The sequence below is a fragment of the Dermacentor andersoni genome, chromosome 4, assembly GCF_023375885.2.
Source record: "Dermacentor andersoni chromosome 4, qqDerAnde1_hic_scaffold, whole genome shotgun sequence".
Taxonomy (NCBI): Eukaryota; Metazoa; Arthropoda; class Arachnida; order Ixodida; family Ixodidae; genus Dermacentor; species Dermacentor andersoni.
The window spans coordinates 111934160-111958312 of record NC_092817.1 but is presented as its reverse complement, the minus strand read 5'-3'; the positions used below and the strand labels follow the sequence as shown (position 1 = coordinate 111958312).

The 24153-nt window shown below is 44.1% G+C and overlaps 1 protein-coding gene across 4 annotated transcripts; it reads right to left on the bottom strand.

Annotated features, from left to right (window-relative positions):
* Positions 1-1893: 1893 nt before the first annotated feature.
* NUCB1 (Nucleobindin 1) lies at positions 1894-23120 on the bottom strand. 4 transcript variants are annotated; one of them, XM_050184488.3, is made up of 13 exons: positions 22966-23120; positions 22182-22314; positions 21944-22045; positions 20608-20734; positions 19053-19150; positions 15943-16128; positions 15480-15570; positions 10214-10272; positions 10046-10138; positions 9662-9751; positions 7778-7952; positions 5441-6006; positions 1894-3351 (listed from the first exon to the last, which is right to left on the bottom strand). In XM_050184488.3, the coding sequence occupies exons 2-13, from the start codon at positions 22311-22313 to the stop codon at positions 3262-3264; spliced, it is 1809 nt and encodes a 602-aa protein (XP_050040445.1). In that variant the 5' UTR covers position 22314; positions 22966-23120; the 3' UTR covers positions 1894-3261. The 4 variants fall into 4 exon arrangements, with proteins under 4 accessions (XP_050040445.1, XP_050040447.1, XP_054930266.1 ...); XM_050184490.3 differs by having other exon boundaries at positions 19053-19147; XM_055074291.2 differs by lacking the exon at positions 22966-23120 and adding an exon at positions 22763-22832.
* Positions 23121-24153: the final 1033 nt, after the last annotated feature.

Sequence of the window (24153 nt, the reverse complement as noted above, 5' to 3'; positions counted from 1 at the left end):
TCCGTATGGCTTGCGCTCTCGCTAGCCGTGATGCTATAAGGTTTCGTGATGCGGCAGCGCTCAGTCGAGCATCACCAAAAGTTTGCCTCAGCTCTCGCTTCGTCCCCTCTCACTGATCCGGAAATTGACCTGATAGTGTAGTTCAGGTGGCGCAGGTTTTCTCCGACTCTGAACTGGAGTGTCTTGCAATCCGATTCGGAGAACCGGATTGACCACCAGAATTTAAACCACGATGCAAGTTATTGTGCCAAGTGTTACAAAATGATGTAGACCCTAACATGCAATCTTTCTGCAAAATGTGAGCAGAAAGAGAGCATTCATAAGCACAAAATCTTCTTTTCTGCAATTTTAAGCAAAATATGCATGTCCCTGAAGTAACAGCAACCTCACAGCTACCAGGCGACTCACAACGCTGGCTTAATGAGGAGCATCGCCAGTAGCATTGCAGGTGTCGCACTTGAATGGAGTGTGATACGAGCCGACAGGGAACCGTTGGCGTTAGTCAGTGCCAGATGAAATATTAGGTAATGTTAGCTTCACGTTTATTGCCCATTCCACTCAAAGCAGTGCATACACACAGCAGTTCAGCAGTAACGCTAATGTGCTCATTAGAGTGACGTGCGCACAACGTTCATGCCACTGATCAGTGGCCCGTGCCAACAGTGGGAAGCAGAATTCAGGTGCTCAGACTTCCCATACTGCTTTGCAGCCACCGCTGAAGGTGTGTGCGCATTTCTGGAAAGGTCCATTGCCGCGACTCCATCAGCGAGCCAATTGAGCATAGCTTTGACGGTGCGTCGACTTTGCTTCGCCTTTGCAGCCAAACGTACTCCGTAGGGAGGCCCCCACCTAGCATTCCATGCCTATACCCTCCAACTCTCAGCGCGCTAACCGTGCATGCGCCATCAATCGATATCAGCGTGGCAATGGCGATGGCGTTCTTGTGCCTCGAACATCCGTATAATTACTCTTGCTATAAAACGCCGTTTGTTGCCGAGATATTCAAAAGTATTCTATGTGCTTCTAGGCTATTCTACTGGTATTCAATTAATTCTGAAAATGTACTACTTGCCACCTCTACTAAAATGCACTGCCCGGGGTGTTCTAGGGCACAATAGCAGCTTTCCCATTGGAAGTCAGGCCTTTTATTAAGAAGTAAAAAAACTCATTCTCAAAATTTTCTCACATTAGCCAGGTAATTAGCAAATAAAGATTATCCTGGTGGCCATAGAGGACAGATGATTGAGCACCATACACCCTGGTAATGTTTGTTGTACATTTTTTCATAACAGGATCAAGTATTAGAAGCTGCTAAATTGTTTCCTGTAACATTCTGCAACTTTCTAAGTGGTTTTGGTCTAAAGTTATTACTTGCAAAATTGGTTAATTAATCTAGACTAAATGTGCAATTAGGTGGAGTAAGAAAAATAGCAAGACTTGCTCCATACAATAACCAATGACATGCATTTGGTTGCATCCTCCAAGAGTTCTGCAGCTAAAGTTAGCTAGGACACCCTGTATAATCACTGAAATAGAGAAACATTTCCCATCTGGGTAGCTTTTGCTAACAATGGTATGTAAACTGAAGTAAGTGCTACAGAATATACGTATAACTTCTGAAATGAGCTTCTACAATGCAATGTTTCTTCTATCTTCTTGGGGCCTAAAATTGGCAAGCATAGCTTTTCTTGAGCATTTCCATACAGTTCAGGAGCACTTTCAATGTTTGTACAATAAAACTTAACCTGTTTTCCTTTCATTATTCGTGGGTTATGCAAACAAACATAAACCGGTCACTTTTTCGCTCTGAGTTAACAGTTTTTCGCTGAACCATATGAAAAAAATTTCAGTTTGACACACTGCTCATAACAGAGACAAAGTAATGGAACCAGATCTGTGAGAACACATTTATTAAAAATTTAGACTTTAAAACAAACTTGAGAATTGGCATACAAACTTCAGCAGCAATGTTACACTGCACAGTTCTAATTTTGATCTTGCTGGCCTCATACCCTGCTGTGTTAGGAAGAAGAAGAATGGGAATATTAAAATGCCTAACTAATGCTGCATTTCCAGCAAAGCTCGTTATGACCAGACAATAATGTAACTACACTATGACAAAGTATTAGCCCCCTCAAACAAACTGACAAGATTTATTTTCGGCAATAAGTTACTATGGCATCCCATCACATATTCCTTTCGGCCACTTAAACAAATATGTTTCTTCTTGCTCACTAGAACTATCGGACAACACTGTGTGTATGACTATTGTGATCTTACAAATCAGCATGTGAGGCTTTTACAGGTCGTGTTTAAAATTTAAGGAGGAGAGACATTGCTGTTGGCAGTGCCAAGTCAATTCGTCACAACACTGATGAAGTTTATCTTACACACCTAAAAAGTTGCACCACAGTCACAAGTCTGAGGTTTACAATGCAAAAACCATTGTGAGCGTCACGCAAATGTGAAGAGAATACTTTCCTATTTCTATTTACAGTATCTCATGCAATATATGTGCATTAGGACTTCGCCCTTCTTACATTAGCATCAAAGTCACTGCCATCACAACAGTCGTCGAAGTGCATTAATAACACGTTATAAGTAGAAATATATACAATCGGCGTCTCCTTTTACAATTAGAGGAAGCAGAAAAGTTGAAACTATTGCATGAACTGTAATCACATTAGTACTGTAACTAAGGGAAGTTCAGAGCCTTTATGCACATATCTGCGAGCTTGCATCGTAAATGAGCCCCATAAAATCACTATGCGTTTGTTACTGTGACGCCATAGCAAAACAAAAATATACAACCCTGCCGCCAAGTAATAAAATGTGCAGCAGTGCCTCCCCTCCATTTCAAATGTAAAAAGAGTGCTGCAAGAACGTTACTTTTCGTTCACACCACATTTACCACATTGTGCAGACACCGGGCAGAACGCAGCCAAAAGCACACTCCTTGTGTTACAAGTTCAGACCCCCAAATCCAGATGTGGCTGACTGAAGCACACGCCAGCCCATGTCACAATTCATCTCCCCGACACGGATGCAGGAAGATATGCAGTGCGGTCCCAATGCTGCAGTGAAAACCTCACAACCCAATGCCAAGTTGTGTGTTGTTGTAATGACCCCATGTCACGGAAAGTAAAGCCCCGAAACACCCCCTACCTGCATACCGTGTCTGAGGGTGCCTGCACGCACAACAGCAACAACGAGTGATGTGTTCACAAGTTGGCAGTCCTCGAGTTTCTATCCACATGGAGCTCAGCGGTGAATCACAGTCGGAGCTGCAGCTGCTTGTGCAGAACCTGCTGGAGCGTGCACTTGCTGATGGTGCTGCTGCTGACTTGAGTCCTGTTGACAAAAACACAGTCAACCATGAGAGGTCTCGAAAGCAAAAATCTTGCTATTACAGAGCAGTTCAAAGCTTCAACAGTAAACTGCTAGGCATGTATACCACGTGTCACCTGCAACAGATGTTAACCCTAACGCTGACTGTTTAACCTACAACTTGTACAGTAGAACCTCATTGATACGTTCCCATTTAGTACGATTTCCCAGTGCCAACGTCTGCTATCAGAATGCTACAATTGACTCACATCATTGTGCTTCTTTCTTACCAGTTATGTAGTATGTTACCGAAGAATGTGACTTTTTAGTGCTGATCTTCAATACGTCGGCAGACTGCAATCGAACAATACATTTTTCGTACCAAATACCATGTAAACAAGAAGAGGCACGAGGCAAGGCACCTGCAACCAAGAGCAGTAGCCACCCACTGTGGCAGCTTCCCCACAGTGTTTGCTTGCCCATGTCAGGCAAAAATGCCAGCGCACACTCAACGGTGTTAGCAAATCTTCTTGCGAGATGCCGCACATAACTTTCATTGCAGTTGCTATGCTTGCGTTTGTCTGTTCAACAGCTGTGGTGACAGTGTTGAGGAAGTGCAAGCCTTTGTACCTCAAGGAAACTTTAGCCAATCTACTAGCACTTGTCAAGAAACTGAAGAGAAATCACATGGACATAGTTGGTGAGTTTGGACAGCCGGCACCAATTGTCAACATGTGCAGCCCACATGCAGCATTGGTGGTCAAGTGATCTCCTACAAGTGAGAGGCCAAGCATGCGACGTCAAGCTGTGAAGGCTGGTGGCTTGATGCGGGGCCATCTTTCTGTGCACTAATTGTTGGACTTCATGCAATCAAGCCCGCACATCCAGGCATGCATGCAGCCTCCATGGTGTATGCTGGATGTCATGCTGCAAGTGTCGGGGTGGAAAGCTGCTAGAGCAAGCTGGCGGCTTCACGTGAGCATTGCAGGTCACATGACCAGCCGAGTTTAGTAGACACCTCACAGCTGAAATGATGAAGTTAGCACGGTACATAATCTTTAGGACAGGTATGCACGCACACTATCACTGTGACAGCAAGTGCTCGCAGTCATCGGGTGAACTCGGTTTACGTTATCTCTTGCCTTTGTAACATGATGCTTATTTAGTTAGTGAGTGAATATTTACTGCAATTTATACTTGTCAAAAAACTATAAGTCTTGCTTTGTGTGAAAGTCCAATACTTTGCTATTGCTATCAATGCTCCAACTTTCAGGCAGAACTGCAACGTTTCTTTAATGACTTTTGACTGTATTTTTTTTTTTTGTCGCTTTTTCCCCAGAACGTATGAGCGAGGCTCTACTGCAATTTGTGGTGTGTAGTACCTCACAAACTATTTTTTACAAGTACAGGCGCATGTAACAAACACAATGTTTAGCAAGATTTGGTGATGCACAAAAGATAGCAGACCATTACACACATTGCCCACACACACTTATGACACTTCTATAAGTGAAGAAGAATCAATTTATGCAAGTGCAACATAGAAAGAGAGACAAGCACCTTAAGGTCTCATTGGGGGAGTCAACAGTTCTCACTGATAAATACAAACACGAAATACCCTTCGTGCTACCCAAAAAAAAATAAAAAATGTGCAGTAATCCGTTAGGGGTGAGAAGGCTGGCAGAAAGGAATCTTTGAAGACTCATGTCCCATCAAAAACAAAACTACGGACAGTTTTGATTTCTTTAACTGAACCTCTGTGCTGACAATCTCAAGATCATTTTATCCATCAGAAGAAAGTGCCACTCTTGCAGTCAACAAGTTAAGAGCCCTTCCAGGGGCTGTGCTCAGCTTCAGTGTGGTGACAGTGCATGCATGTAATGTTTCACCATGGTGACGTTCAAAAGCACAAAGTTGCCACAGGTTAACTCTTGCAAGGAGAGAGAAAGGGGGATAGTGATGATAGAAAAGTGAACATTTTGGCATGAGTGATGTGGCTCTAGCCAGCAAAGATGATGAGAGCTGCACGGTCTACAGCAAGGAAGCTGCAACATGCTTCGTGAGCAGGCGACTGCCTGTTGATTCCCGGGCTATATGAAACTGCTGGTCGTACCTGAGGAATAACAACGCCAGGAGCGACTTGGGCCGCTTGGTGCACACCAGCCGGCTGTGCAACATGAGGCTGCACAACCTGCGGCTGAACCACCTGCGCATGCTGGCCCGTCGCAACATGCTGAGGCTGTGCAGCCTGTGGCTGTACCACATGCTGCTGAGTGCCAAAGTGCTGCTGCTGCTGCTGTTGCTGGGCTAGGTGCTGTTGTTGGGCCAGGTGCTGTTGTTGGGCCAGCTGCTGTTGCTGGGCCAGGTGCTGTTGCTGTTGATGGTGTTGAGCCATCTGCTGCTGGGCTGCATGCTGCTGGGCTGCATGCTGCTGGGCTGCATACTGCTGCGCTGCGGCATGTTCATTTACGTGCGGAGGAGGCTGGGGCACACCACCACTAGCTGGATGCAACTGCTGCTGCTGCTGCAGGTGTCCCTGCTGTGGCTGGAATTGACCCTGCTGAGGTTGGAACTGGCCTTGGTGTGGTTGGAACTGACCCTGCTGATGCTGAAACTGGCCTTGCTGAGGCTGGAACTGTCCTTGGTGCTGCTGTGGCATTCCTTGGTGGTTAGGAACACCTGAAACAAGGAACAAAATCATCGGATTCAGGATGTCTTAAGAAAGCTCAGGTGTGAATGAGACGGTGTCAGGACCAGCACAAACAGAACTGCTAGTACTTCAAACTAAAGTGCCGTAAGGCTATGGCTATATTAGTGGTGTGCATGTGTAGCGTGTCGGTATGCTCAGGTTCAATATACAGACAACAAGTAGTGCATGGCACCCACATGGCGCAAGTACAGGCGAGTGCAGTGCAAGATACATAATTAGGACTGTCTGAGACACTTCTCACGCGAAGCAGCCAGAGCATGTGCACAGCAACTGCACTAGATGCAGACAAGAAGTGAAGCAGCAGTTAAAAGAAACTGGCAAAACTCTGCCAATATTTTTGCCTCTTAATAAGTTCAAGTTTTCAGTGGTCAAAGAACACTAACAGAGAATTTTAAACATACGCCTGAAACTTTTCCTTTTCTCCAACTTCATGGCAGCCATTACAGTGGTTCCAGCCAATTATATCAACAAAGCACATGGGTCTAGCTAAACTAACTGGAAGACAGAATTATTGACATTCAGTACAGATTGCCCCCCACCCTTTTCTTTTTCCTCCGGGCAAATGCAATTGGAAAAAAATGGGAATGGCAGCTCATCACAAGGTATGGTGTTAGTTTTAACCAACAAAGTGCTCAAAGCCAATTTTATATCAAGTGAGAGCATGGTAAATTTTAAAATTAAGAACCCCACCCAGGACAAATTAATTACTTTTTGAAAATTTCTGTAACATTATTTGCTTGTATTATAGTCTTACTGCACTCTATAATTGTCTACTTTTTTACAAAAATATCATTATTGTGATAGGATAAGTAGAAGCAGAGATATATATCATCACTCTAGAACTGTGCTACCATCAAAAATGCCGTTTTGAGAAAATGAGAAAGAACATTTCACAAGATATTCATAGTGGTTGTGGCAAAGGCCAAATCAATCAAGGATGATACAGAGACCCAATCAAGCAAAAACAAATGCTCTACACCAGTCTGGAGCAGAGAAAGACGGAAAGATATTTAGGCCAATTTCTGGCTCCAAAGAGCATTCTCCTCCTTTAATAGGGCCCTGAACCACTTTTTATCGAAGCCAAGAAATGCATTTGAAGCTAAATTGAACTACAGTAAAACCTCATTAATTCAGATTTCAAGGGAATGAAAGAAATGTTCGAATTAACCAAATGTAGAATTACCGAGGTTATCAAGAAAACAATAAACAAACGTCGACATGCTTCTGTTTACTGGATGAATAAGCCAATCATGTTTCTACTTTGCACAAACGCAGTGCGCAAGCTGCAATTATCATCATCTCGTGGCTGATTAGTGCTCGCAGCAGCGAAGGCCTCGCTACTTCCTTCACAGCACGGCCGCAGCGCGTAATCATCTGAGACAGGCTCTTCACTACCGCGTGCACATCCCAATTATTTTTTTGCCAGTGAGCTGGTTGCTGTCCATCACAATGTAGCCGGTGCTCTTCATCTTCAAAAGCTTGTCAAAACGGAACTACTGTTTGCCGCAACCACTGCGGACCAAGCCGCGGCCGCTGTCGACGCGACCTAGTGGTGCTGAAGGCGTGTGGCCGACACACGCACCGAGTCAGAACGAAACTACTCAACTTATACAAGGCATATTCGAGAAAGCTTTTCGCTGGAGAAGATTCACATGTTGTTCCCCAATACCAGGCACACACCACACCTTTTGTAAAAGGCATTGCACGTTCGCTACAAGTGTCACCTAAACTGTTCCTGACCTTGGTACTGGGCTCCCTGAGGTGGCATGTGTTGGTACTGGGGCTGTCCCTGGTACTGAGGGGGCATGGGACCGCCATGGTACTGCTGGTATGGATACTGTAGCTGAAGGTCTGGGTGCTGCTGCTGGAACCGGCGCAGGTCGTCTTCAGAGTAGACCTGCTGTTCATCCAGGCCCTGCAAGCAGAAGGAGAAAGCAGTGCACCAGACCATTGCATGCCTCCTCAACAGTAGTGCTAGAGCGAGGAACAGCCACAGAAGCAGGAGGCCCGCGCAACTGTCCACAGTGGCAGCTTTTCTCTCGCTTGACTTTTCCAGCGACTTCGTTTCATAATTCGTAGCTAGGACTAGTTGCTACAACTACCCTATTGCTATGGTAACCTTATGTGCCACTCAGGCCAGGCAGAGAAACAGTTTCTGCTTCTTCGACACTTCATAAATTTCCTTTTTCCAGAGTGGGCTCAAGCTATGCATGCAAGTAGTGTCCTTCTACTTCACTGTAGTACAGTTGCATTGCTTTCAAGATAGAGGTGTATCTTTGCTTCCATTACAACTGCTTTGAGTACCAATACCTTGGAGCCACCTGTTAGCGCCACTCCTTGTGATAACTTTTACACTTTTACTACAGCACGGGATTCTCACTACAATGGGTGGTGAGGAAAATGCCGCCCACTATTCCAGTTCATCGCTGCCACTCCTGTTGACCATCCACCCCTTTGAGCTGCGACTGGACAATTAGAACGGTGTTTTTTCCAGCGATCCACAGGTGGTCTCATCCACTGTGGCCATTCCTTTATCATGGGGGAAATATTAACAAAACAATTTATACAGAAGTTGGGGATATAATGCATTTTTAACGCACTGTTGACAAAAATTGGATAGAAAATTGAGCTTTGGGATGTGCCATTGCATTGCGGATCATGTGGCTTCCGTTGACGCAATGCCGCCACCTTGGCACTGTCATAATGACACCATCTTGATACCATCATTAAGACGACGTCATAAAGAGAGAGATAGAAGCTTTAAATAGTCGCAGCATGGTATTTCACTGTGCAAAAATAAAAGCAAGTGAAAAAGTAAAACTAGCATCACAGTTTATTACTGCTGGTAGATATGCACAGGGTAGCGCTCCTATTGGTTGATGCAGATTTAAACGCTGGCACGAAATGCACGCCACTTTAACAATGACGAGCTGTGCATTTCTTTGCCCCAGCAACATTTGGCAATCGCAGTAGGCTGCGTCGCTGGCTCAACTTTCTTTCATTCACATGTTTGAAATGCAAAATTGTTGAATATGCCAGAAAATATAGCAGAATGGTCATATTGAAAAAAAAAAAAGAAGAAAGAAAAAGAGCTTAGTTGTCTGTGTGTGTGTAAACCCCTAGACAACCGTGTAAGTACTCTACAGCTGTTGCAAGTGTTAGAGAACAACTTTAACAACTTCATTAAGGCAACTACATAGGTTGTGTACTACAATTGACTTTCTTTATTTTCACCTTGACAGGACTGCCGAAATTTATCTAATCATCCAGAAAGTCAAATTAAAGAAGACCAAAAAAAAAAGAATGTCCAAACATGCTTCCTTTGCCAGAATTTGCCCAATTTTAACACGTCTTAATCTAACGCACACCTGGTTTTAATTAGTCCAAAGCAGTAAATTAACAAAAGGAACTGACTAGGTAAGCAATTACAGTGATCACTTCACAACTAATAAAAATTTACCACAGAAGAAATAGCTATCGTGCTTCTTTTCACTAACAGTATTTCCTCTTCGCAATGAAAATTCGATGCAACTTTCATGTACGTTCATCACACTTTTCATTCCTAATAATTATCAGAAAGTACTATTAAAAAGAAGTTAAAGCCAAACAAGCAACTTTCTGTACCTTCCAGCCTTCGTCTTGTTCAAAATCACGGCGATGGGTCATGTCCAGGAACTCCTGGTGGCTTAGCAGGCCATCCTTATTTGCGTCTCCCTGTACGCAAAAGACAAGCAAACATGCAACTCAACTCTATCCAGCTTGCTGAGATATTGAAAGCTAAGGAACACAGCAAGTCGACCAGCAAGTAGAACACAGCAAGTAAGCAGTAAAGTCGTTTACCAATTTCAACATGCAGTTGGTGGATATACAGCTAAATAAAAGAACACTTCATTGCTAAAAGGCCAGTTGTAAAAAGGCTGACCTGTTTGGCATTTCAGAAGTGTAAACTATCAATCTAAAGTAACATGGCATTTCTCTAGAGTGTTCCTTAAAGAAAAAATATCTCACCTCTTTAAGAACATGCTCTCGCATGCGCTCTACTTCTTCATTTCTTTCCACCAGGTCGGTGTCATTGTCACCAGGCTTGTAGATTTTCTTCACCTGAAAGGCAATGCACGCCACATGTTGCAGAGTGAAAGGCACAGGCAGATGAGATTCAAGAAAAACAAAACCTACCTCCAAGTTCAGAACAGCAGCGATTTCATCCGAATCAAGGTATCCATCTCCATTAAGGTCTGCAAGAAAGTAACAATAAGATGCATGAAAGCCAACAATGACATAGCAGCAAAAAGCATGTATCAATGCTGATTTCCACCACTACTTCCTATGTCTTTGCACCCAGGAAGGAAGCCTCCACTGCTTCACCACAGATCTTGCAGCAAAAGTGGAAGAGGTGCCTCGTAACCTTCCATTAATGCAGATCCAATCCAGAAAATGCGAATGGATGTTCAATATTCGTCAAACGAAATGAATGAGAACAAAATCACCGAGTATCGAGCCCATGTTTCAACATAGAAACACCTCCTTGCTACGGTTTGCAAGAAAAAAAAAATGCATATGCAGGAGCAGGACACAAGTACCAAGACAATTGCTGAAGCCCAAGAAATAATTTCAACAAGGCAGACAGTGCATTAAGCCTAGAACACATACCGACTTGCAAAATATAAGCACAAGCAAATGCAAGCAATACTGTGGAAATTTCATTTATAGAAGTTCCAAACAGTACATAATAAATAACCTCTTTTTTACCATTCTAGCTCACTTTTGCTGAGGATTACACTGTTCTTTCTTTTTTTTTCTTTTTGTAATTCAGAGAAATCATTTAGAATAGAACTTTTAAATCAGAGGAGCATTTACAAATTGCAAATGCAAACTGCCAGCTTCCATAATGCACACGTAGGCTAGTCTGTCCGTTTGTCAGCCAGTAGGTTTATTGTGCTCAGTGGCCCAAAGCAACAACTGTGCTGCGAGAGACATGGGTAAGGCTCCACATTAATTTTGACCACCCAGGATTCCTTGAGATTAAGTCAGACCTAACTGCACAGACAATTTTTCATTTTGCCTTAAATGAAGTGCAGTCACTTTGTGCAGTAAAACCTTGATAATTCAAATTCCGCGGGGATGCTACGAAAATTCGAATTATACAAAATTCGAACTAATGAAAGTCAGAAAAAGAATCGATCGGTTAAGGCATGTATATAGTCCGACGTGGCATGAGTATGCGTGCACACACGCTATGTCATGTCGGCGTGAACATCTATACTTCGAAGCACTGGCACAGCCAACGTAACCGGACACGGCCAACGCGGTCCGATGTGCCCAACGTCGAGATGGCTCTTGCTCCATCCGCGCGTTCGTTGCGCTGAGTGGCACAGAGAAAAATAAATGTTGCAGTTTCACCCGAAAAGCAAAGCATCAACTGCGATAGCAAATTAGTAGATAGCTATACGAAGTAAGTATAGAAGTTTTATCGGCCGTATAAACTTGTAAACATTTGCTTACTAATTAAATTAACAAGGAGGGTGTCACGCGCACCCAGGTAAGCATGAACACGTCTTACTCGATGAGCGCGGAAACTCGCTGAAGAACACTGGAGGAGTGAGGAAACGTGGCAGTAGCAGCAAGCGAATTGACCTTCGTACAGCTCTCGCTTCAACGTGAACAAAACATACCGTATTTGCATGATTGCAAGTCGACCTATTTCTTATATTTGAAAATCTGAAGTGGGGGGGTTGACCTCCAATCGAAACCAAAACATGCTATCACCAAAAAAGCAAGATCAATGAGGTATCAGGGGAGCTACAACATAGGTACAATTTTGTTTGCTCTATGGCCCTACCCATAGCTTTTCGCTATCCCGCACGTTTATTTGCTTTTTGGAAGGGTTTTTCAACATTTTTGAGAGTTTTACAGTGCACACAACACTCATGGGGGGGGGGGGGTCGATAGTTGATGGAAGTACCGCTGTTTCATTCGCGGCGGCACCCTCAGAACAGCAGCGCTTGCGGGGAGTAACGATAGTTCATGGAAGAGCAGACACTGCTCACGTGTTTCTCTTTCCCTGTAGTTATTTTGACGTGTTCAACCTGACTGCCGACTATGTGCTACCATGCTTCCTCAGTTGTCATGAGTGCTCCAGGCCCACTAAACATTCGGCGCTTGTTCACAGCAGCGTTCAAGAAGGCTGCCATCCTTTACGCCAAAGAAACAAATCACTGCGCAGCGGGCCGCAAGTTCGATGTTTCTGAACAGGTGGTGCGAGAGTGGCGACTGCAGCGAAGCAAAATTTTCACCTGTGATAGCAAGCAAAGAATTTTCCACGGGTCGAAGTCGGGACACTTTCCAGAGCTGTAGGCCAAGCTTGTGGCTTACGTCGCTGAAATGTGTGATCAGTCCCTGCCAGTGAAGTGCGACATGGTCATGAAACAAGCCCGGATCTTCGCCTTTTAAGGACCTGCTCTGCCATGAGTACAACGAGTGGCTGGTGGCAGAAGACCGCGAACTTACGCCAACCGGGCCTGTCAAAAGAGCCTCGCCGACGGCTGCGTGTGGTTGGGTGCATACGGCGCGGGCTGCTGTTCCACAAGATGTCGTGGTGCGGTCGTTTGCCAAATGTGGAATTTCGCTGGACAACGACGCGCTGTGGGACCATAGCAGCAATGACGATGGCAGCACTGGTGAGGACGATGGCACAAGTGAAGACAAGTAATCCAATGACCATGTCAACTACTAATAAATTTTCGTTATCAAATGCGCCCTCGGGTATGCTCTTCTTTGTTTTTTCGCTTGTCACACGCGATATGGGGGGTCAACTTACATTTGAGTCGACTTACAGTCGTGTAAATATGGTAGCACATCGCATACGAAGCTATCGACACTACACGCACTCTGCAAACATCGCAGATCGCTTTGAAGATGAGGTCCATGTGGGCGCACATTGTGGCCACGTCGCAGATTGCTTTGAAGATACGGCGCCCACATGGCCACGTCGTAAGCAGCAGCCCCCGGAGAAGAACGTCCCCCTCCCTCCGCTCACCCCATGCCTCATGCGCGACAGGAGGGGGCGCACTCCACCCCGCCTTCCTCGCTCACGCAAACGAGATTGAGTCGCGTTTGCCGGCTCACCCTCGCACGCTTTCGCCGTGCACAGAGAACACGGCATGCGGCGAAGGTGTTAGCGTCCTTGCCGGTGATGGAAAAAGCAAAGCTGCGCGGCCCGCGCGGTGACACCAGCGTCACCAACGTGCTCTTGCGCACTAGCACTCTCCCCATCCATGATGGCGTGGAGTTTGAATTATCGGTGACGGTGCAGATGTCAGTGTGAATTAGCGAGATGTCTTGCACATTGCTTTAAATACATTGTTGGACGGGCCGCGTTGGCTACTTTAAATTATGCGAAATTTCAAATTAATGAGTTGTGAATTAACAAGCTTTTACTGTATGGGAGTCAAAGCCAGAATCTCATGCTTAATGGCAATTCACTAGAGACGAGAAATCACTGCAGCAGAAACAAATTGCCAGAGCCACTGTTGGCAACTTAGTGAGAGAGTCCCTAAATTGAGCAAGTTTTTTTGTCCCATTAATGACAATTTTGCCTTTGTGGAGTCTTAACAACCTTTCTTAGCAACATTTTTAGTAATGTAAACAGCCAGTGAATTGCCCAGGTAAAGTGCCTTAAAAGACTGGCTAAGTACAATGCCCTATCCCAATTTATTCTTTTTCCAAGGGGGGTATAAATATGTGCCTAAATTTGTCTCTGCTCTTAAACACATACCGAATGTTTTTGACATCCAACAAAGAACACGCAGCATGGAAGCAAGAAGAAGAATGATGTTTATTCGTGATGGCTTGACGATATACATAGCCTTCAGGCCTGATATGACGTGGCCTGATAACAGCCACGTCATAGAGACATTGTGCTAGGCGAAGGGCCCATACAAAGAGTGCATTTGCAACTGATATGATATACCAAAGAGCTTATTAGTGAGCCATCTGGGAAGCATCAGAGCTGCTTTTCTAGACAAAGCACAGTCTTGACATGCGATACCATTTTAGAAAATAGAGTAAAACCTCGTTAAACTTTACACGCTTAAACAGTAGTTTCGCTTTAAAAGTAGTAAAGTCAAATCCCCGACTCAGCAGCCATTGAACATAATGTGTTTTGTATCCGCATAAACAGCACCAGCTTATTGCGTGCGTATTGGTTAGCACGTAGTGTTACCACTTTTTGTCGCGCAAACACGGCGGTGCGTCATCTCCATCGGGCAGCCTGGCAGAACAACAAGCCTCAGAGATCGGAACAACGGCCTCCAAGCACCTTGTGCATTTGCATGTGAAGGCACATTAACATTAATTTAGTGCCGTGCAATCAAGAACTCGCGTCATACCAAAGCTTGGATAAAAAAAGACGCCGGGTGCGCAGCATAGAAGAAAAATTAGACATTGTTCATGCTATTGAACGAGACATGAAGAAGTCGGCGCTGGCACGCGACAGGGATCTGCTGTTGATTACGGTGTGTGGCATTTGGAATGCAAAGTTGCTCGGCAGCGCTGCTGCGACTGCAAAGATATGTCGGCTATGAGGTTCAACTTTTCACCATCATTGTCTCTGTTGTTGCCGAAGTGCCGACTAGCGACAGTGATGAGAACAACACGAAAAGTGATAGCACGGGCGATTCAAGCCCGACAGTGGCAGAAGCTTCACGTTACGTCAGCCTCAAGAATGCAGTCGTTGCGACGAGAACAGCACCCCGCGATGAAAAAGGCGCCCCACGACTTTTGCGACGCTACCACGTGCGTGCACAGAGAATACGTAATGCCACGAGGACTCTGCCATGCGAGTGTTTGCCGAGAAGAGAGGGCTGGCTGATAAGATGGCTCGCAGCTTCAGTAAGTTTGAGGCCACTGTCGTCGTTGCTAGGCCGCCGCGGCATCGAACGAAAATAACACTTTTGTCGCGCGAAGTGAATAAATACTGCATGTTTTTCCCCTTTCATCACACTCTCTTTCAGTTTCGTTTTTGACAGGTAAGCGGGCGATCTTAGGCTATTTCGGTTGAGCAGTACCACCATTTAGTAAGTACTTTTTCCGAGCTGCAGCCAACTACGGTTTAACGAGGTTTCACTGTCGAGGGCTGTTTTACCTTTTCACATTCTGACTGTTGACTCGCCACCGCTAAAGGCAATGAAAAATTTAAATCTATAGTTTTAAAAAGAACAAGGAAGACGTCCAGGAGCAATTAAAACAAAGACAATATTCTTAGCAAGTCATTATTATCGCAACTTAGTGACTTTTCACTAAAGATGGAGTGCTTTAGGCAGCGACCTGGCACAACTTTGTAAAAAAGAAAAATGATACCAGCACTGGCACGAGCAACAGTTGATTGGTATCAAAAGCTGGAGAGCCATACACAGTGCGTTGCAGCAGAACATGCACAACTCACCGTGCATGGAAAAGAAAGTGTTGGGATTGAAATCCTCAGGGTCCATGTGATCCTGTTCTTGCCACACTTCCTCCAGTTGAGGCTTGCTACCCTGCAAAGGAAATGCTACGTAAATTTACACTGATGAAGTACCCTTTCAAGACTCTACTTGCGTTAGTCCATGGGAAACAGGTTGATTACGAGAAGCAAAATTAAGGCCAAGGTTGGTTTGTTTTTTCCTGCATCGTAACTTCAGCACTGGTAAGTCAGTGTGATGTCAAGGATTTTCAAATTATTTTGTCGTATTTGGATCCTTGTGGCTGAATACAATTTTTTTAAGACTTGCCGAGTTCAGTGTTTCATTCTTTAGAATTAAGCCTTCCCCCAACCCCTATTTCTTTGTCCTCCCACTTCTGTCAGCAGTGTCAGCAGGCAAAAAGAAGGAAATAAAGGTCTCAGTGCTGGCACCAAGCCCATAACGCACCGGCTCATGAACAGCAGGGTGCTCCTTGTGCTTCTTGATGGTCTCGTTATGGTGCTGCTCTATCCTGACCCGTTCTTCAGCCGTCGCATTCTCCAAGGCTTTACGGTACTCGAGCTCCTTGCGCATCTCATACTCCTTGAATTCAGCCTTGCGCTGCTCATCCAGTGCTTCCAAGTCCTTTGTCGCCTGCAGGCAAGAAGGGCCGCATACTGTTTGCATCTGCCTTGCACTTCACAGCAAGAGCAGCAGGTTACCATTAGAGCTAAACCACTACAGGTAAATTTCTGTTGCATAACTTTTTTTTTTTACAATAATCTAATTGTAAGGTTTCATTGTCCAATGCAACACGCATCTGTGAGGGATGCTTGAGTTGGAGAGCACTGGATTAATATCAGTCACCTGGGAGCCTTTAATGTGACGAGGTGGGCTAGTTAAACATGTTTTGGGAGCAAACAGTGCTAAAACACCGCCCACAGAACAAGAAGACACAGTGCCGCATTCTGTATCCACTTGTATTTTGTTCTGGGTTCTTTAATTCGCACCTAAATGCAGGTACATGAGTATTATTACATTACGCACCTACACAAATGTGGCTGTGGCAGCTGGGAATCAAGCCTGCAACCTTGCGCTCAGTGGCTTATCATCACAGCCATTGAGCCACCATGGCAGATTCAATAGCATAATCAATCAAGCACAGACACCACAATTTTCCTAAAATTCCCTCTTCAGAACACTACGTATGCACCTACTACATGTCCACCAACCTACCAATTCACATTTATTTGTTCAATGCGGAAACTTTTCAGCAGCAGGGTGTGCTGCCAGTTCATGTAACTGCCGAACAATCCACTTGACTAATACCGAGCAGTGCAACATCTCAAAATGAATGTGCAAGTGTCGTAAGACGTGTAAACCTGACCGCTCTGATGTGGGCAGCTTAGACAGCAGAACATGAGTCCTTGCAGAAAGAGCAAAAGCTCGACTTTTGATGTTCCCACTCTTTTAAACTATTAACCCTTTGACGGTCAATGACATAAATATACGGCGCCGCAAACAACTCCGAAAATGGTCGATGCCGTATATTTACGGCGCAGTCTGTACGTTTAAAAAGTGCGCCAATTTCCTAACTTTTTCTTTTCTGTCAAGTGCTGCCACTATGTGAGGATACAGTGAATTTTTTTCGCGCGCCTCCCTCTCTCGGTTTTCGTTACGTGGTTTGTTTTAGCGCTAGTTTGCTCCCACACGTCTATATACTACCGCTCGCGCATTGATGCGCGCGCGGGCGGGCGGCCGTTTGGATTTTGTTTCGCGGGCAGTTTCGGTTTTTTGCGCTTGCGAAACTGATGGCTAGCTCGTTCCTAATCACTCAAAGGGCGGCCGCTTGTTTCTCGCTCGTTTAGTGCTCACAGGGGTGCGCAAGGAAGGATGCCGCCGTGCATGCATTTCCGTTTCTTTTCTTCTTTTTTTTAAGACTCGCGAAAACTAACTGCCCTAGCTGGTTGGCAATAAGATGAAGATTAGCGGAAGTTTGTCACACGTGTTGCTTTTTTTGATGGGCACACAAACAAACAGTTTTCTTGAGTGCGCGCACCTACACAGTTCGATTACGCTATGGACGTACGTATTAGTGTAAGAGCAGGAACATTTGAGGCTTGCGAAATATTCTCGTGTGCGGATTTTCAAAGCCTTGAACTATGTGCATAAAAATGCATCAAATTTTTAATTCTGATAATTTTATTTCTTTTTTTATTGTTGTTATTCATGAATAAAGAGTGCATATATACCAACGCTAAATATTTCTTTCTCACTTTACGGTCACCCTAGAAAAATTCTGGTAATGCTTTTCCGAAATAAGTCCCCCAAGAAGAATCGGAATCTGCAATAAAAAAAAAATCAACCCTGGGCGGTCGCATATGGCGAAAAAAATCGACCCTCAAATGGTTAACAATCAACCTGCCTGATAGACATATGCAGTTCTGTGGTAACTCCATTAACCAAGAGAAAAAGCAATGCTCTGGACAGCCACTACAGTGCATCCCCCAACGCAGCTACATTTGACCTAAGCTTGAGCATGGGCCTACGTGCTTGACCAATGCTTCACAACTGATGCCTGTTATGCCTCAAAATGGCAATGGGAATTGTTTGGGTGTTTCCCAGGAAGCGACTACTTGACAAGCCCACCCATATGATGACTGGAGCTTGGCGCTTGCTAGTGACAGGTCAACAAAGAAGCTCCCTTTGAGGTGACAGCAGCCATGGCATTCTTTAAAGTGGTAATGACAATCAAGGCCAGGCTTGTTAACTCACTACAACCTGACCATCATGGAGAGCCCACTAATTCATGCAAGGGGCCAACATTGACAACTTTCGTGGGAACAGTGTCGAGTTTAGATTCCCAATTGCCACGACGCTGAAATGTCATGGGAGGGATTTTGTGAACAGTTTGACCATTATGGTTGGCTGACACACGGTCATCAAATTCCACCATCTAGTTACTTAGGGAAAACAACTGTTTTAAAAGCGGACACCTTTGGTGCAGTGAGGTGTGTGCTCAGACATGAGTGTGCTGGCATGTGTGTTCTCATAGATGTGGTGAAATCAGACATTTAAATTTCTCCAGCATGGAGTTAAACGCTATAAAAGTTTGTTTTGAGCTAGTGTCCTGCTACTGCACACCTTTTTAATGAGACACAATAAACAAAATACCAGTAAGCAAATCTACACAGGATCATTGCTTTTTGTCAAAACATTTTGGATGTTACAGCATTGAGCACCTTCGGGAGCTCACTTTGCCCACTGCAAGAACATTCTTGCTTGTAGAAGCAGGCAACCCCACCGCTCCTACTTTGCCATTCTTTTTCTTTCTGCAACTCACACAGCAAGTACATTCTATGGACAACATTTCACACAGACATTAGAACACAAGGCTTCTTTGAAAAACTGTCTTCATTAAAGGTTTCATACTGTAAAGAAAGCTCAAAACATTGCTTGCCTAAGCAATAAACGGTGCAGGAATAACCAGCTTACTTCACAGACATGTCTTTCAGCTTACTCTCATAATTCACAATGTACAAGGCAAAAACAAAAAAAAGAAAAGAAAAACTACTTACAGTGACAATCAGCTTCTTCAGATCTTCAATTTCAAAGGTGTGTGGATTCTGGTAATCAATATGGTGGGGCATCTTGACACTACCACGGTCCAGGCCTGCTAGATAAAACAAAAGCATGTACATTCGAAACATGGAGGAAGTAAAGCAAGCAGATGTGAGCCTGACACAACAGGTAGCCAAATGTAGCTTTGAAATATGTTTACGACAAAATTGTGCTAATATAACTTGTCTATCTTGTTGAAAACAATTATTTCTTTTATTTATTATTTCATTCTTTTGTCAGTTTTTGCTGTTGGTGTTCTGTATCGCCCACTCCTGCTTAAAGCCTGCCACTCAGCATAGCAGTTTTTTCAAATAGATACATTCAAGCAAATAAAGATATACAATACATACAATACACTCAAATAAATAAATAACAAGCTAAATGAGCACAATGAGTAAATGACACAAAAACAATGTTTACCAAGAAAAAAAGTGCTACACTCTCATTTTACATTTTGAATCAAAAGTGTGACGCCAGTTAGAATCATGTGTTAAATGGCTTCAACTATTACCACAACTGTGAAACTACAATAAACAGCAACAGCACTGTGTCAAGAATGCTGTCGCTCGTTGACGCCGATGTGTCTGGTGCTAGTCACGTGTTGTGAAAGTTGAGGCATCCGCAAAAGTCATCATCCAAGAATATGTCACACTTTTTTCGACCACTTTTGGAATCAGTCACTTTTTTGCTTCTGAATTCGATATTCCAGAACTTTAGGCAGTCCCCTTCAAGTCCAGGCCATCGGTCGGTGACTGTAAATCCTTTAGAAGCTAAATTGTGCATAGTGTCTTTGTTTTGTTATTTAACAGCATGTTTGTGTAATAAGTTTCCTGGGCACGTTTTATTTTCTCACGAACCTGTGGCAAGCATATCAGAGGAGCTCTACTGTAGTATTAATCTAGCCTCGTCTCCGAAATAGAGCTGAGAGCCAATGAATACAATTGACCCAATCATCCATCAGCATGTTGTCACAGGCCGTCATCGTCATAACTGTTGATTTGCATGCAATATGTAAATGAACAAAACTGTGCCGTTTATATGGCTAGTCGCTCATTACATCTACACCACAAAATTTCATCCTTTATATTACATCATGGTGCTAGCAAACAATAACAACATTCTATATCCGGCTAAAATAAAGGGCAGGCCACTTGCATATGGAAATACCAAGAAACTGTATGCAGGGCTTTAAATATCACACAGTTGGCTGCTCTGACTCAGCCATGTTAAACTTATGAACTGGATAAAAAGATTAGGAGCATTAATTTATTATATGAAAGGTTAAATGACCCAATACTGAGCCCAAATAGTAACTTTTACAAGGAAACTAATTTTTCCTGCAGCTTATGTCTAGACCAGACCGCAGGACTAACGTTTGTTAATTAAAAGCACTGAGTGCAGCTGACACATCAGTTGGTGTCAACTGAAGCTGGCTTCAGAATGAGCAAACAAAGAAGAATTACGATTACAACCTGGAAACCCCAAAACAGGAAAGCCTGTAGTGAAGCTCACCAAGTTCTTTCTCCTTGGCCTGCACAGTGAGCTTTCGCAACCGGTCCATTTCAATTCTTTTCAGCTCATCCAAGCGGTTTCGGACATCATGCTTCACAAACTCAAGTTCACGAGCCACACTGCCAGACTGCAGGAAGAGAAACATATTTCTTGCTGCTGCCATGATCAAGTACACACATGCACCAACAGTCTATGCAACAGAATGCCCGTCAGCAAAATATATTCGCAAAAACACTCTTCCCATAATAAACTCAGCTGAGATTCCAGCAATGTCTTGCATCATTTCTTGATTCCGAGTTTGAATGTGTTTTGCTTGCTGTCTTTTTTGTTGTTGTTCTAATATCATGAGGAGTGAACATTTGCAAGTCATATCCAGAAACAAAAATTTTCCTATAATGATGTCGTACAGCACCTGTTGACAACTTTCAGATGTTTTTATTGAGTGCAATGGCTATGAAGTCAATGACATTTTCATTTTCTTTAATGTAATGAAACATGCAGGTACTGAATATTGCAAACACTGCTTAAAGAAGCATGGAATATTGATGAACAAGCAATCGAAAAACAAACAAGAAAAAACACTGTGAATCAATCGTATGCCACTTGACATGCCTTTTCCTCTGTGGCAAGACCTTTTTCTAGTAAAAGGCAGCCTCACAAAACGCCCATAGCTCACAATAAGTAATCAGTCACTGTCAACAGTGAACAAAGCACGACAGACAAGTAAAATGAACTGAAGTTCTTTGTTAATGCAAACGCCAAGATGAATCTACACTTCAGATGAAATTTATATGCCACAAGCAAGATACTCTAAGGCCGCTTCTAAGTAAAAAACAAATGACATAACTGATCTTATAGGCATATTACATGCCACCAAAAATTAGATTAGAGCAGCTTTCTTACACTACTCTGCAGTGAGATGTCAGCTGATAAACAACTGCATCAGTGCACCTTGCAAGAATTAAGTGGCAGTCTAGAAATCAGATTGCATGCAAATGTGGACAGCCACAATTTATTTTCAAATGAATATGTTTGCAACCTTTGGGGACTGACAAGGCACAATTAAATTATTAGGTCAGATTAAACACTAAAAATAAAGGCAGTACTTCCAATGGCAGGACAAACGATAACGGCAGGCTTTGTTAAAGCCTCTTGCAAAGCCATATTACTAAAAAGAGAGAGGTCGAGTTAGCAAGTGGGTGATGTAATCTGAACAAAAAGGGTAAAAGAGAAACTAACTGAATAGAAAGCACTAAAAAAAAAAAACATGAGATGATGTGCATGTTGGGCATGAATTTGGAACAATTAATGATATACAGAACATTCATGTACTTACCCTAATGTCATCTACGTTGACGGCTTTTAGCTTAGAAGAGAATTCTGGGTCCTCCTCAAGTGTTTGCACTACTTCCTGAAGGTAGCGGCTGTATTCCAGGCCCTGTTCAAATGACGACAGCAACTTCAGTGCAACTGGCAATTTGGCCAGGTAATTTACGGACACGTTACTATGCCAATTATGCATGCGTCGCCAAAGGTCGCACGACGGAAAAGCTGAAGGGTTGGCCGATACGTACGAAATCAGGAGGCTCTTCTATGGTGTTAGCCTTGGCTGGCTCTTCCTTTTTCCTCTTGTCTACTGGCGGGCCGACAACTCCTTGTAGAATAAGAAGCAAAAGGCAAGCTGCTTGGTACGCTTTCACGGCCATTCTGGAAGACAAAAAAAAATCGAGTGGCATATAGGTCACAGGGTCAACAAACGCCAGCGAAACCTGGAGCCTCACAACAATCACACGTGTAACAGCGGGATTCGAAGCGCTAAGGCAGATGATATGCCGAGGCCACGATCTGACAACCGCTGACGAGGGTTTTCACACATTACGTGTAACCGATGTTGCACTGCCTAGGCGAGACAGAACCATTGATTGACCGGCGTCCACTCACAGGGAACTGCGATGGCTTTCTAAACGAGGAGACTAGAACGGGGTGCCGATTAGAAGGACAAAATGTCTGTAAGAAAACCGTCGAGTGACAAGGAGAAATCGGTTCCGATGCCAGACGCCGATAACTGCCGGAGAAACTGGCCCGACCGAGAGAAAACAAAACGGAAGTTTCATCACATTTAGAGCGACTGATCGCAAACAAACGCGTCACAGACCGGTTTTCTCCAACGAAGGGAATCTCCAAGCAGGCTCAGACGCTGACGACCGACGGCAATTGAGTTGATTAAGTCAAACAGATGCTAAGAGCAACCTCAGCTGCAGAGCTTGAAAGCGAAAATAAAAATCAATGCGCGATCCGTCATGCGCATATGCATGTCGCGTGCGTGAAGACAGCTGTCTGAAAGCACGAAGGACTCACGTTTTAGTTGAACTTTAACGAGGAGCGGGAACAGCGTGCTTTTTAAACAGCCGGCGGCGAGAAGTGGTGTTACGTCTCGCCTCATACGCGACGTGGAACTAGCGAGATTCGCCCTTCGCTACCCGCTGGATTCATTGCAGGCTGACAGGTAACAAAGGTATCCGCCAGGTGTCGCCTATCTCAAAATTCGTAGCAATTGTTGGGATGCTGCCGGCAAAGTACAGAGCCTTTCTGTACTTTCACACACATAAAGCAATGTATAGTTAAAAGTAGAATTACCTGATTAAATGTAGAAATTACGACAAATATAAGACATACTGAGGGAATAATTGATTACATTATATATGTACTCGTATGTTCAATCAAAAAGGCATTCGTTCAATCGATTGAACTGATGTGTCCTCATTAATGCTTGTTAGCAATCGTATTATTATAATAGCAGCACAAAAAAGTTTATATATTTAAGGAATTCTCAACTATCGCTCAATAACATGCTGGGTTCCAGTTTGGCAATACTTGTAGTCAGGGCTCACGGTTTTGGTTTCGATCATTTTCGCACACGCTCGTAACGCAGCGAAGGAAAAAAAGAGTACACTGTAGAAAAAAGCTAGGCAACTTACTGCCAGCACTCTATGACTGCCAGCATATTATTTTAGGGAACTCTAAGGACTGCCAGCAGATACAGCCGTAAAACTACGAAACACACACACACAAATCGGAGAACACCTAAGTACTTCTTAGCAGTTGTGAATACGAAAGCGCGTTGAGACGCTTGGAGCGTTTTGATTTGACCTTAACGAAGCCGATGACTAAGCGCAGTTAGAACGAAGGCGAGAGCTTGCGCGGACAAGGAACGCGCGGATAACGCAGACTTCCGAGAGCGAGGGTAACGTGTCATTGCTGCGATGCCCTCCCCCCTCGCGCAATACCGCGGCAGCAGGTGTTCCTAAAGCCCCTACACCAGCTTCCGCTATGAGGGGTTTTTAGATGTTCGCTTTCGCCCGCTCTGTTCCGTCGAGGCTCGAGCCAGCAAGCGCGAGCCAGCGTCACGAGCATGTGGCGTCGCAGCCAATGGCGTTTAAGCGTCGTTTCGCTACTACAGACACCGGACGCCGGCTTTTTCGCTCAATGAGGCAGTTGACGCTTTCGCGTCAATAAATTTTTTGTCATTGCTCGTTGCATTCATAA